Raw genomic sequence first — 15575 nt, forward strand, 5'->3', positions numbered from 1 at the left:
TTTAGGGTTTTATTTCTAAGTATATTTAAATAATAGTATATATATATATATATATATATATTAAAATATAATTTATTCGGATTTTTTTTTAGTCCGAATCGAAAAACCGAAACGAATTTTAAATTTTCGGTTTGGATTGGTTCGGATATTCGGTTTTCGGATTTTTTGCTTACCCCTATATTGTATAGATAATTTTAACAAAGTAAATACACGTCATAGATAATATTATAACATAGAGATTAAATAACATGAAGATCTACTTCCCAATCCTCATAATTCAACAAGTTTGTTAATTATGAATGAGGTAACAAAATTCATAGTAAAATCTGAAGGCATTAAAACAATCTATTATAGAACCTAAAAGCAGAATCTTGATTGCTTTAGTCATCTTTATTCTCTTACTCCAATCTCCAAATGTGGAACGATCTTTGACTTCTTAAGAGCACCCGCAACGCGGGCCGTGGGCATTCCGGGTTTCGTTCCTCCGGAACGAAACCGTAGCGGAACGCGTTGCGGCGCTACGTTTCGTCACGGTTCCGTGCCCATGCCGTCCCGGGTGCCGTCGGCACGAGACGCGGCACGGTCTGTGCCGCCGCGCTTCGGCGACGTGGCTCTCCCCGCGACGTGCGTGACGCCCACTCGCTGCCCCGTGAGTGGGCGTCGTCACGGTGACGCAATAATTCGATTTTTTTTTAAAAAAATCAAATTTTTTTAAAAAAATACTTTTATTTATAAAAATTGTTTTTATAATTAAAAACAATTTTTACAAATAAATGAATACAAGAAATTCGTAATATCCCATATATATTTGATGGACTTGCGAATTTATGAAACCATTCTTGGTTGTTTCTCTTTTATATAGACAACCTTGAATGTTTTATGTTCCACTTTCGATGTGGGACAAACTCATTCTTGGTTGTTTCTCTTTTATAGATACAACCTTGAATGTTTTATGTTCCACTTTCGATGTGGGACAAACTCATTCTTGGTTGTTTCTCTTTTATAGAGACATCCTTGAATGTTTTATGTTTCACTTTCGATGTGGGATAAAATCATTCTTGGTGGTTTCTCTTTTATAGAGACATCCTTGAATGTTTTATGTTTCACTTTCGATGTGGGACAACTCATTCTTGGTTGTTTCTCTTTTATAGATACAACTTTGAATTTTTTATGTTCCACTTTTGATGTGGGATAAAATCATTCTTGGTTGTTTCTCTTTTATAGAGACATCCTTGAATGTTTTATGTTTCACTTTCGATGTGGGACAAACTCATTATTGGTTGTTTCTCTTTTATAGATACAACCTTGAATGTTTTATGTTCCACTTTCGATGTGGGATAAAATCATTCTTGGTGGTTTCTCTTTTATAGATACAACCTTGAATGTTTTTATGTTTCACTTTCGATGTGGGACAAACTCATTCTTGGTTGTTTCTCTTTTATAGATACAACCTGAATGTTTTATGTTCCACTTTCGATGTGGGATAAAATCATTTTTGGTTGTTTCTCTTTTATAGAGACATCCTTGAATGTTTTATGTTTCTCTTTCGATGTGGGACAAACTCATTCTTGGTTGTTTATCTTTTATAGATACAACCTTGAATGTTTTATGTTCCACTTTCGATGTGGGATAAAATCATCCTTGGTTGTTTCTCTTTTATAGAGACATCCTTGAATGATTTTGTCCCACATCGAAAGTGAAACATAAAACATTTAAGGATGTCTCTATAAAATTGTATTTTAAATTATGTCATTTTTTTTAGGATTATAATAATATCTTTTTTATTTTTTTGAATTTTAAGTTGTATTTATATTTTATGTTGTAATGTTATTTTAATTTTAATGAAGTGTGTTTGTTTTAATTGAATTGGATTGGAAATAAAAATAAAAAATGAAATTGAATGAATAGTAATTTAAGGAACGGTTAAGGAACGGATAAGAAACGGAGGGTTGCAGGTTCCGTTCCTTAGTTAAGGAATGGAGTAAAAAAGTACAGTGGGGCCCTCAAATAGTGGTTTAAGGAACGAGATAGGAACGGTATAGGAACAGCGTTGTGGATGGCCTAATGAACAATCTATTAGAAAAGGAATTCTTAGGTAAAATTCCGAGGAGGACCGTTGGCTGCTCGATGACCGTTGGTCTGCTCAGCGGTCGCTGACATCCTTCGGTCTTCGTTTCAGGCCATTTTCTGCCTTTTTCATGTCTATTTTGCACATATATCTCAAAACACGTCAAAATATCAAAATGTATAAAATGTGCAATTAAAAGACATAATTTGCATGATTGACATTTAAACATTGCCAAGTAAATGCCATAAAGCATGCAAAATTCGTGTTTATCACTCATCACACCTCCGGTGACCAAAAATACTCATTTCCAGTCGTTTTTCCTATCAATCATAAGAACTATGTTATATGCGGAATGAATCGTATATTAAATCGGTTATTCGGCATGTCGAAATCTGAGCGAGAAAGATCTCCGCTATGTCTAACTGCAGTCACTATACTGGTTTCCACAACGACTTTCTGGGCCTTATGGAGTTTCACCCGAATTGCTTGCTGCAATGAACAAAGATCACAATATTACTGCTTTTGAACAATACGGAGGGGAAAGACTATCTTTCCCTTCACATCTATTTAGTTCATCACTCACTCACCTATATCTTTCTCAAATTCCCTCAATTCCATACAATACCTCTCCGACTCGTCTTCTCCCGCTTGAATAAATCACGTCGCCCTCTCTGCCTATCATTCATCTTGAAATCATATATACCACATGATTATAATCAATGTCGAACAAATTTTTGGCGTCGAACAGTTGAACTCTTCATTTTTAGTTTGTTTTAGTTCATTTTATAATAATTTTAGTTCATTTTTTGTCCATTTTAGTTCATTTCATACGAAGTTCATTTCAAGACCATTTAATTCACTTTTTTTCTAAAATGAAGTAAAATAATCTAAAAATAAACTATTTTTTGGTTCAATAGTTCTTCACTATGAATTAACTTTACATATATTATAGCCTCGTATATATAGATATACATAATCATTACAATCAAATCAACTTATCAAACTTGATAATACTAAAAAACACATTCTTGTGTATGTCCAAAAATACTCTCAATGCAGATATTTTATATTTTAGGCCAAAAACTAGCCTTAGTTATTAAAAATATGATATTCAGATACCAAAAATACTACTCCCCCGTTTCACAAAGATTGTCCCATTTTTTCACTTCCGTCCGTCCCACAAAATTTGTCTCATTTAACTTTTTACCATTTTTGGTCATATTCCACTAACTCATTCCTAGTTACATTTTATTATAAAACTAATATATAAAAGTAGGACTCAAATTCCACTAACTTTTTCAACTCACTTTTCGTTACATTTCTTAAAACTCGTACCTGGTCAAAGTGAGACAATCTTTGTGGGACGGAGGGAGTAGTATAAAAATCATTAAAAAACTATCCATATTCATTAGCTAAAGCTAAGAGAGTATTTACGCCGTTCACTTTTAAAATCAAGATATGCCACAATTGTTGTAATGAATTTGATGAAGTAGGTGAAGTAGGCAATTGATGGAGTTGTGCAAACCCCAATTGGTGATTTGATAACCATAACCATAACCATAACCATAACCATAACCATAACCATAACCATAACCATAATAATGAGAGTAAAACAATAATAAGAGTAATGAGTGGCACGTGGGGATTCGCAATCCACCCAGATTTGGGCTTACGCTTCAATTAAAGTTGGAGAGTAGTAGAATTAATTTGGTTTGGTTACATCTTGCGTTAATTCAATTGTTAGATTCTATAATTGTCATCACTACTCCCCCTCCCTCTCTCTATCTCTTCTGCTCCAAGGGTTTGCAACATCAGCACCTATTCCGTCCCTCCGATCTCAGTTTCGTCCGGATTCTAGGGTTTGTTCGATGCATACATCTGGAAATATTTTCACCATTCGCAGATTCTGAATCTACCAAGAGCCGTCCGGGAAACAAAGCTCGTTTCAGGTCTCTGATTGATGGTGCAACAAGCGTCCGAACATTTGAGGGCATATCATAATTTGAGGAATTTTTGAGATATGGATTTGGATTTCAATGGCGACGTCGCGAGCCTCGATGCCGAGCTCTTGCAGCTCGGGGAGGTGTCTCCTTTCGCTATCAAGGCCAATCCTTGTGTTGCGGTGAAGCTTTTCGATCAGTGGCTATCTCTCCCGGAAACCAATTCTCTGGTAATCCTTTTTATTATTTTATTTTTCGCTACTTCTTGTTTTACAGTTGGATGGTGACTGTCGTCGATATGGGTTAGTATGTTATATGCTCAATTTATTGGATATATTAAGCTTGGTTGGTGCATGTAAGGATTGACGTTTTTAAAAGAGATAGTCGTTCATCTCCCACGTTAGTCTATTTAAGGAAGATGACAGACAAGAGGATTGAAGTATAGAGCTTTCATGCGTAGTCTGTCTGCACTTGTGAGGCTTTCTCTCGTTGTAGAATGAGGTAAATATGTTTGCAATATGTATTGAGCAATATAAATACATGTTGTGCAGCAAGAAAAGGGAAAGGGGAATATTGATAACACAAGTCCAAAATGAATGAGGGCTGCATTTCAATGATTGTGTTTATCAGGGGGTGTAATCCTAGCTTAGATGGACCACAATGAGATCAGTGATGATTAGCTTAGAACTCTAAAATTGTAATATGAGGTCCAACTAAACTAACTACTCTGGCCGAGTTACAGGTTTGTCTCACTTAAATCACTTGAATTAGCAGTAGTAGCTTGCTAATGATAACCGTGGTCCGTAGCTGTTGTTTCTAGATGGGTTTTTGCTTATATGATTAACTGTATGGAAAAGTTGCAAGTTATACTACATATATTCACAAAGTGTTAGATGATAGTTGGAAATTATTTTGATGCTTAAATAATTGATAATGAATTGCAAAACATGGATGAGTCATATGACTGATCAACATCTGCGAGAAAATATATGTGATCTATTTCTTTTTTCTTCATAACATAAGCCAATAATGTACCTGACTGCTTCAAGATGCCTTGTGCAGTTTTAAAACCTATGTTTCTTAGATTGTTCTGCAATTCAACTTTCCTATTGCTTTAGCAAGTAAAAACTGTAACTGTACTCCCGTTCATTTAGCTGCATGAATATTTTGATCCTTTAGAATATGCGAAATTCCAGTAGAAGTAAGTCAGCTGATAGCTGCTTGCAGGCTTTCCTCTATCTATGTATTTGGGTTATTAGTCATTTCATAGTTGAAGTGAAACTCAAATGTATGTATAAAGGTCATCCTCTGACATACAGGTAAAATCCTTGCTTAATAATGCTAAAGGAGTAGGTCCTGTGAATGTAACTGGAACATCCTCTGGTACAAATGCTGTGGCAAGCAATACATTGCCTTCAATGTTTCCTGCTGGCAGTACGCCACCACTGTCACCAAGAAGTTCATCAGTTTCGCCCCGGCATACGAAGCAGAGAGGCCCATCTGCGTTTAGGTCACCCCTGAAGTTAGTGAATGAGCCAGTGAAGGAGCATATACCACAGGTTATTTAGTTGAATTTTTTATGTTAGTGATATTATTCAATTTAGCTCCATCTGTTTGTCGCTGGTTCTGCTTTGTTTTGGTAATAGTTATTGATACCGTGATAATACTTTGAATAAGTGCAGTTCTATTTCCTTAATGGCCGTCCTCCACCAAATGAATTGAAAGAACGGTGTTTGTTTAGAATCAATCAGTTTTTCTATGGTCATGTGGATGGGCTCCAAATGCATGGTGAGATTTTACACATTTGTTGCACATATTCTCTTCTAGTTTTATTGTTACGTTGTATGTGGAACTTACAATTCAGATGTGAACATATATTCTATCGGTGGTTGTCGTATATATATAAATGTGTGTGTGTGTGCGCGCGCGAGTGTATGCCTCCAATTCCTTATTCTATTGCCTTTGTACCCATCTGAAACATCAATATTCATGTGAAATAACTCTGGAACTTACAACCTGAGATATAAACACTTCACCTATCAACTGGGTTTGTTCACAAGCTTACATTTTCTTGCGGATCAGAATTCAAACCAGTGACAAAGGAAATTTGCAAGCTCCCTTCATTCTTCTCTGCCACACTTTTTAGAAAGATCAATACTGATTGCAGTGGAATTGTGACCAGGTAGTCGCTGTGCACCTTCCTCTTCTTTTTTCTTTATTTAAATATTCCTTCTTGTTTCGGATATTTGTCTCCTCTTTGATGCATTCGTCAGAATGAGAGTAAGCTAGTGTAATCCATAGAAATAATAATTAAATTACATCTGATGTTTGCATGACTGTCTAATTCACAGCTTCTCTAAATTTTTAATTATGTAATGAAATCTAGCAAAGGTGATCATTTTTCAAATTTCACTTTGAATTAGAGACTCCAATCAGCATAATGTACACATCTTGTATGCTTATCTATGTTAATACAGTAGTACTCTGGATTGATCTGGATTTGAACCTTTGTAGCTAACAGCCTAAGACTAACTACACTTTTGACTTCTTTTTTTTGGATCAACTTGCAACTAAAGGGCCATTATTATCTCTGATACATCTATTGTCCATCTGCCTATACACTAATTATGATTGGGATTAAAAGGAACCTTAAAAAGGAACATCTTTGTCATATACAACTATCACAAGCTTTCCTATTGCATCAAATGATATACTGGCTTAAATATGCATTATCGACTAAAATGAACAGAAACAAACTCTATTAATTTAATGTAATAGTAGAAAATCAATTGCCATCAGACATCAGTTATTATCTTCATATCCTTTTCTATCTGGGCAGCACAATCAACATTCGTTGTCTTTTAATTGACCAAGCTCAACGTAGACTTTGCAGCCATATTGGCATATTCCACTTAATATGTTTTCAGTCTGCAAATATTTCTTTCTTCACCTTCTATTTATGCCTCTCTCTTGAAAGGGTGTTTGTAAGACCAACCCGTCGCCTTGTGACTGTATTCTTGTTAGCATGAAGAATCACTCTCAGTATCTGCCTGCTAGAATAACAGTTTCTTCTCCCTTGAATATTGTCATCCGTTTAAGATTTACCCAGACTACTGTAACATAAGAAGGAACTTCGATAAGCATATACCTTCCTTAAAGAAAAATATGGCTACTTCAGATATCAGTCATTTCATGGTACCGTCTTTCATTTCTTTTCGAATTCATTTTTCCAACATCAAGTTCTGCTTCATCACGAGGAGCCAGCATTTCAAAGGGATTGATATTCTCCGTCATTGCCACCTCTAGTAAGGCTAAAGACTCAGACTAGCCTCAACTTTGTGAGTTGTTACCCATCATCCAAACAGCTTTCATGTGCATACACTGGGTCAATACTGCTCTGGTGGCAAGTTTTGTTTGTATGTGAAACTCAGTCACTTGAGAAATGTGAGAGCTAACTTTAATCAGATTCAAGGAGAAGATGCAATTAGTTGAACTTGAGTTTCCGATCTTAAGGTTATACAGAAGTGATATTTTACTGACAACAGAAAATATCAATTGGCAGAATTATGCAAGAGAACATAAAATACTGTTTTATCTGATTACGAAATTCTGTGGTGTTCTATTCTGAAGCACATTTTCATCAAGCATTCCTCATCTGGGCGCGCGTGGTGGTTGATCTGTACAAGAATTTTTTCTTTGTTGTCGTGCCTTGTTTAGTGTTACTTATCTACTGTTACTGAATTAATGAGATGCCAACAGGGATGTATTCGTTGATTATTGGATTAATGGAAACATGTTGACTAAAGATTTAGCAACCCAAATTTACATGATCTTGAAGCAGCCAGATGTCAGATACTTGGCCAAGGTTACATGACTGCCTTTAAGGCTATCGTTCGTACTGTTTGGTGAAAATTTGAGCTTGCTAATTGTTGTTGTTGCCTTGTTGTGTACTTGATGCAGGATGACTTCAAACCCGTGCTTCGGGAACTTCTAACTACTCATCCCGGGTTGGAGTTCTTACAGAGTACACCTGAATTTCAAGAAAGATATGGTATGTTTTGAACTTAAAACTTATCTTATTCTTTATCCTAGTTTATTGGCCGACTGAATATTATGTGGTTTACTTAACTGCTACATTTAGATATACTCTTGGTAGAATAAGCATGAGTGGTTGTGCTATAAATGCTGCAGAAGAGGTGATTAGAAAAATGACAAGATATTAATGTCTAGGTATGTGGTCATATAACTTACAAACAAATTATTGGGCTTATAAAGCCCTTAATTCCCATTACTATGGTCCGATAGGACTTCAAATATATTCAAATCTCCTGAAATTTGTTCACTTCAAGAAAAAAATTGTGTAATTGTCTTATTCACTTTGGTTAGTTTTGCAGCCGTGCTTGATTTTGAATTCGTAGCTCGAAAAACATTAAATTACTTTCTTTTTGCAATTTAAACCCTTTTAATTTGGTAATATTGATCCAGTGTGCATGACAAAACATGGTTGTTTACTTGTTTTTGGATATGTTCATCACATCAATTGACAATGTTTTGGCTTAGTTTGCCAACTAGTTTTGTCCTTTTCCATATTAATGCTAAAGTACTACTGGTTTGGTATACTTTGGTTATTGATTTGTATCTTTAAAAATTAAAATGTTACATTAATTGCCGAAAGGACTGATAGATAGAGTAAGGCACAGATCAATCTTAATGATTGTTTGGTAGTTTGTACAGAACTCTTATGCTTAAGTACTTTTATAAAATATTTTGCTACTCAAAGAATGAGCATCAATTCATTTGCTGGGCCTAACTTTATACGACCTGCTGATTTTAAAGTTAGCTTTTGTTTCGATTTTATTGACATAAGGTACCCCTTTTGTTATTTGTTTAACTTATTCTGTTGTTATCTCCAGCTGAAACTGTAATATACAGAATATTTTACTACGTGAATAGAGCGGGTAATGGTCGTCTATCCCTCAGGGAGCTTAAACGTTCAAACTTGATAGCTGCAATGCAACATGCAGACGAAGAAGAGGATATTAACAAAGTTCTGAGGTAGTTGAACTACCTTACTTCATTTTACATTAGATGATCTTTTCTATTATTTTCTGAGTGGTTATAAATATAATACTCCCTCCGTCCCATAAAAATATGTGCACTTTCCATTTTCATCCGCCCCACAAAAATATGTGCATTCCATTTCTGGAAAGTTATATAATTAAATAATGTAGGTCCCACTATCCACTAACTCTACTTTAACTATCATTCTCCTCATCTCTCTAACTTTACCATACCATTCTCCTTCTCTCTCTTACTTTACTAAATTTGTCTTAATTCCCGTGCCATACCCATTGCCCATATTTTTATGGGACAGAGGGAGTATATATAATGCAAGAATGTGACCGAATTCTTATGCTATTGGCTATACACAAACATAAACTGGCCTGACAAAATGAACCTGTAAATTTTGGCATATGAGACAAACAAAGTGATTGCATATTGGCCGATTCCAAAGAATAATTTCATTTAGTTGAGATTAGTATGTTAGAGATACAGAGAAATGGCATGATATCGTTTTTTGCTGGAAAGAAATGATTCAAGTGCAACATGCTTTTTATGCTCATATGTTTGGTCTGGACCATTTTTTTTATCTGCTGCCACTGTGCCACCTCCAATAGAGTGGGGGTGGGTGGGGGGTGTTACTCATACTATGAATTGCGAGATTAACACCCAATTAATACTCTCTGCGTTCCAGCGTAGTTGATGCATTTCTTTTTGGCACCGAGATTAAGAAAAAAATGTTTATTGTGTTAAGTGGAGAGATAATAAAGTAGGAAAGAGAAAATGTGTTAACTATTACCATATATAGAAACGACTCAACTATGGCGGAACATCCCAAAATGGAAAAAATGACTCAACTATGGTGGGATGGAGGGAGTACTAGGCAAGAGATTAACACCTGATACTTGGTTGATTCAATCAACATCTATGGCACTACTGTTCGTCATTCATTTCAATTTGCTACCTCATATTTTTACTGCAGGTACTTCTCTTACGAACATTTTTATGTGATATACTGCAAGTTTTGGGAACTGGATACAGATCATGACTTTCTGATCGACAAAGAGAACCTTATCAGATATGGTAACCATGCACTTACCTACAGGATTGTTGATAGAATATTTTCTCAGGTTTGTTTTGTATTCTTGTCTTTGTTTTCGCCAGTTATTATTGAAGTTGTATTCTTTTCTGTGAGGAGAGACTAATCTGTATACATTAAGATGCTTCACTCAGCTCTCTAATGTCACTTGAAATTTGCTAGGTTCCTAGAAAGTTCACCAGCAAGGTTGAAGGAAAGATGGGATATGAAGATTTCGTTTACTTCATATTGTCAGAGGAGGACAAATCATCTGAGCCTAGTCTCGAATACTGGTTTGTATCTTTATTTCTAGCCAAGCAAAAAATAGTAGTAATTCTTTAATACTGAACTTGCATGTTAGTTATCTTCCAAAATGACGAGTTATTGAAACAAGTTTTATTTTGTGAAGAAACTGAAGTTTATTTAATTGTTGAAATACGTGATGTAGGGTCGTTGAATTCATAAGTGAATTTTGAGTATTATTTTCTTTTCTGAATCCCCTTTGTAAACCTAGTTTAGTATGTTTAGAAACTATGCTAGGCAGCTCCTGTTATGCCCTACCATGAAAACTCTGATAATGCTCAACTTCTTTTGTCAAGACATGGACATAGAGGGTACTGAACCTAAGAAATAATGGTATGGCATCTGAATTAGAAGCATAGCTGCATGGACATATCTCTGAGTCCCCTTTTAGGGGATGATGATCAAGACTAGTGACTTGATGTGAATTGTGAGCTTGTATTCTACACTTGTGTATGGGAATTTAGGTTTGAATGTTTCTTTTAATGTTTTGATTGGTTAAATTACTGCAATCAAGCTACAGGGACTCAGTTCCCTATGGGGAGGCCTTTTCTTGAAGTTGCTTGTTTATTTGTTATGTGTATTGATTCCTGTTTAAGCCAAACGGGAGTGGTTGGAAGGTCTGTCTGTGTGATCCTTATGAGACTGTATGTTGCTCTCTGGATCCCTCAGGTTCAAATGCATAGATTTAGATGGCAATGGGATTATTACGAGGAACGAAATGCAATTCTTTTATGAGGAGCAGCTGCACAGAATGGAATGCATGGCCCAAGAGCCTGTGCTTTTTGAGGATATTTTGTGTCAGATAGTTGACATGGTTTTTCCAGAGGTAAACTATCAACAAGATTGTAGATGTGTTTGAATCTTCCATTTTCCCATTTCTGTGGTTTCTATGTTTATATTTATATTTATATTGTGCTTTATCTGTATGAACTATGAAGGAGTCATTGCCTAGTGGAATCAATTGTGCTACTTTAAGACACTATAATGTGAATTGTCATGCTCTTAGGTTTCTCTCTAGTTTCTACTTTCTTGAAGTGTAAAATGCATATTCCGAAACCGTTTCTTATATCTTTACTTGACTAACTTGTTTCCCCCATCTTTGCTAGTGTGTGATAAGGTCTCATCCTAATGAGCAGCGATGGATTAGCTTTTTTTCTTATTTTTTTTTTCAAGCATTTGACATTTTTTCGTGGGTATCTTGTTCACTTGTTAGCTTCCAGTATCTTTTTATAAAAATGTTTCTTTGTTGGAAAAAGAAGAAACTTTTATGGTTGAACTTGTTTCTGGGGTTGGTTTCATGGTTGGTTCTTGGCTGTATATAAAGTATCGACCTACTTTGTCATCTCATAAAAATCAACCTGGTCTGTTTTGCAGGATGATAGTTATCTTACATTACGTGATTTGAAAGGAAGCAAACTCTCTGGGAGTGTTTTCAATATTCTCTTTAACCTTAATAAGTTCATGGCTTTTGAGACTCGTGATCCATTCCTAATTCGGCAGGTATAAGTCACATAACTTCATTGTCTTAACATGAAGGATTTAATTTTCAATATGTTCTGGTCTGGTCATAAAGCTGAGGTGTAAGGTTTCTCCCTTTTCTCACCATTTAATTACTGGGCAGGAGCGTGAAAATCCAACTTTAACAGAGTGGGACCGCTTTGCACACAGAGAATATATTAGGCTTTCAATGGAGGAAGATGCTGAAGATGCCTCTAATGGAAGTCAAGATGTTTGGGATGAATCTCTTGAGGCTCCTTTCTGAGCTCTACCTGGTAAGATCTCTATTGGTGTAAAAGGATATTTTTGGGTTCTGTGAAGCAGTTGTAATTGTTTCGTACTCCCTCCGTCCACAAAACATTGACAAAGTTGTGAATGACACGGGTTATAATGTGCAATTGGTAAAGTAATAGATAGATAGGAAAAAGTAAGAGAGAGGAAAAAGGTAGTGGAATGAGTGTTAGTGGATTGTGGGGTCCATATTATAAATGATGTGTAAGATTATTATTTGTTGAAAACTTTCCATATTTAGACTTAGTCTTATTTTGGTGGACAGCCCGAAATGGTAAAACTAGTCTATTTTTTTGGACGGAGGAAGTACAAAATTTTGTGCATTGTCATACTATATATTAATAACCACCTAATTCTGACCTGAGTTGTGGCAGTCTAATATCATATCTCCTCAACTGAATCCAGTAGTAGATACAGAGTGATAGGCGAGCGTACCATAAACATTCGCTAATGTCTCAGCATACGAAGCATATCACACTGATTACATGATAACAATTTAGAACCTGCTGGAAAATAATAGAGAGCAGAAAGGTAGAAAAGAGAGAGAGAGAGAGAGAGAGAGAATAAACAAAGATAAATAAAATTAGAGATAAATAACTCCTCCTATGAATAAGAGACCATCCTCCGAAAGGGCCACGGCAAAAAATAGCCGAACTAAACTTTATATCTGAATAATGCAAAAGTAGGGAGCAAATTCCTATTTATATGACTTGATAAATGACTCTTAACTTGAATAAAACTCTAAAAGATGAATACTAGCTCCTAAACCAAACCAAACTCTAAGATATAAATTTATCTCTAACAAACTAATAACAACTAAATAATACTCCCTGTGTCCCACTATAAGTGAGACGTATTCCTCTTTGGGCCGTCCCACTATAAGTGAGACGTATTCCTTTTTGAGCCATCCCACTATAAGTGACACATTTCCTTTTATGGCAAAAAAGCAACACACGCTCTCTCTCTTACTTTATCCTCTCTCTTGCTTTTTCTCTCTACTTTTTTCTCACTCCTACTTTATTCTCTCTTCATTTAACCACTAAATACCACTACCTAAAAACTTGTTCCCAAAGTAAATGTGTCACATATAAAGGGACGAAGGGAGTAGCTAATAGTAAAATATAATGATGCATATCTATATCAGTATTTCTGGATATGATTTAAATGAGGTAATGACTAGGAATTGCTTGTGATAAAACTGCTTCTGTTTAGCCTTAACTGCTATTCATTTTATGAACTACATCATCCTTCTAGACTGAATATAATACACATGTATATTCTTACATTTTGTACATTATCTGATAACTTTTGTCAATATGTCAGTTATATCATGTTAGTGGTTAAAATAGCTTCAAGACACTACGTGTAACGTGACATCAAGTTCATAAGGATAGTTTATACTCTGACTTTGTTGCATGACTTAAACTTACTACTACATTTTAAGAGTTGCAATGTTGCTCCCTCATTAATGAACCTAATAAAATGCTAAATAGACTAAGGATTGTAGGACCAAGCCACTGGCTATGGTTCTTTGGTGATTAAAACAACTTCTAGGAGGTATAAGAATGTTTTGGAAACCTGAAATATATTTTTGTTTGTGATATGTGAATTTCGAAGTTAGAAAATTGTATTGCACCGATATTGTGTTTAGGACTGCAGAAGCAATTGCGCCTTTTGGATGTAGGTTGATGGTCGCCTGCTTGGGTTTTGAGATGGGAGAGTGGGGAAGAAATAATACCAATAGAGATGAAGGCATTCTTTTGTTAGATCAGAATGAAAAGTTTGGGAAACGGAAAATTGAAAAAAAAGAAGAAATGTGACATTGAATTTCTTTTAGATTTGGGTTCCTTCATAATGCAGAATAATCCTTCTGTGAAGCATACATGCAAAGTGATACTCCCTCCGTCCCAACTTAATTGTCACTCTTGGAGTGCACGGGTATTAAGAAATGTAAAGAAAAGTTGGTTGGAAAAGTTAGTGGAATGTGAGACCCATTTTTTTACATTAGTTTTATAATAAAATGTGAGTAGAGTGAGTTAGTGGAATGTGGGACCTACTTACTATTTATGGTGAAAATGAAGTGTGACAATTAAGTTGGGACGGACCGAAATGTAAAAGAGTGACAATTAAGTTGGGACGGAGGGAGTAGAAAAAATGGCCAAAATTGTTGGTTAGTAATAGTATGTATTGGGGGCCAAATCAGATGATCTTTCTGATGACTGACACTTGCCAGTGTGTGATACCTGATTTACTTTGCTACGGAATTATAAGTTAAATGGAACATGTAATTTGTTATTTACCAGATCTAGCCCACATACCATTTTCATGACATGTTGATACTTTGTTAACCTATTTCATTCACTCAGGTGTCTACTAGTGAATTCTTTGTATCAAAATGGCTATGAAGCATAAAGCAAAAGTTTACCCATCTAATGGGGCTTCAGCAATCAGCGATATGTTTAAGGTGTCTGGAAAATTTTCAGCTTGTGCAAAGGCTTGGAGGGAGTGCACCAATTGTTGTAAAGGCTTGGAGGGAGTGCACCAATTGTTGATTGGCGACTACTTGCAACGGGGTATGTTAGTTCACAGCATCTAGGAGTTCTCCTTTGCATAGTTGTAAGAAAATGTTTGTTAATTATTTATGTTTAGAGCAAATGTCTGGTGGTACATTTTTCAGGGTGGGGTTAGTCTGGTAAATCTACGGTGTCTGTTTTGCTTGTTTCTTTGCCCTATATCTTGATTTCTTTTGGAATTATTAATCTTATTAGCCTGTGCATCTTATTGGTTTTCATTATGTTTTATCTATAATGAAAAACAGTTTTCTCGAGCACATATCTCTTGCTCTGGCTGGTTAACTAATTTGCGAACACGGGGAAAACATAGTGTGATGCTTCGATTTGCAAATTTGAGGTATAAAATTTGTTACTTGGCCATTAGGAATTTAAGATTATGTCCCATCTTTGGTGAATAAAAATATATTAATAATAATTCCTTTGAGATTAATGGTAATGCTTTTATAGATATATATAAATTCAATAATCAGATCCACCCAAATATTTAATTATGAAAGTAAAAATATCTTAAAGTGTAGAAGTCTCCGGTGATATTATATTAAAGGTTAATTGTTTGAAAATCGATTTATATATATGAATTGATTTAAAATAAATTTCATACTAATCATTTTGCAACTCTTCAAAAAAATATTGAAATTTTAACTTAAATATTTATATATATAAGAAAAAAAATTTCTTACTAAATATTATATAATTAATTTAAATCAAGCTCGAAATCATATTACGATTTGACATAAAATTTCTATATCATTATTTCTTATTGC

At 35.1% G+C, this 15575-nt stretch overlaps 1 protein-coding gene across 2 annotated transcripts; it reads left to right on the forward strand.

Annotated features, from left to right (window-relative positions):
• The first annotated feature begins 3720 nt into the window (after positions 1–3720).
• Positions 3721–15029, forward strand: LOC121792385 (serine/threonine protein phosphatase 2A regulatory subunit B''beta-like). 2 transcript variants are annotated; one of them, XM_042190303.1, is made up of 13 exons: positions 3721–4238; positions 5328–5567; positions 5691–5796; positions 6091–6190; positions 7768–7873; positions 7969–8059; positions 8922–9063; positions 10052–10199; positions 10331–10440; positions 11120–11276; positions 11825–11950; positions 12072–12222; positions 14605–15029. In XM_042190303.1, the coding sequence occupies exons 1-12, from the start codon at positions 4089–4091 to the stop codon at positions 12210–12212; spliced, it is 1617 nt and encodes a 538-aa protein (XP_042046237.1). In that variant the 5' UTR covers positions 3721–4088; the 3' UTR covers positions 12213–12222; positions 14605–15029. The 2 variants fall into 2 exon arrangements, with proteins under 2 accessions (XP_042046237.1, XP_042046238.1); XM_042190304.1 differs by having other exon boundaries at positions 4096–4509.
• Positions 15030–15575: the final 546 nt, after the last annotated feature.

This window comes from Salvia splendens, chromosome 2, assembly GCF_004379255.2.
Source record: "Salvia splendens isolate huo1 chromosome 2, SspV2, whole genome shotgun sequence".
Taxonomy (NCBI): Eukaryota; Viridiplantae; Streptophyta; class Magnoliopsida; order Lamiales; family Lamiaceae; genus Salvia; species Salvia splendens.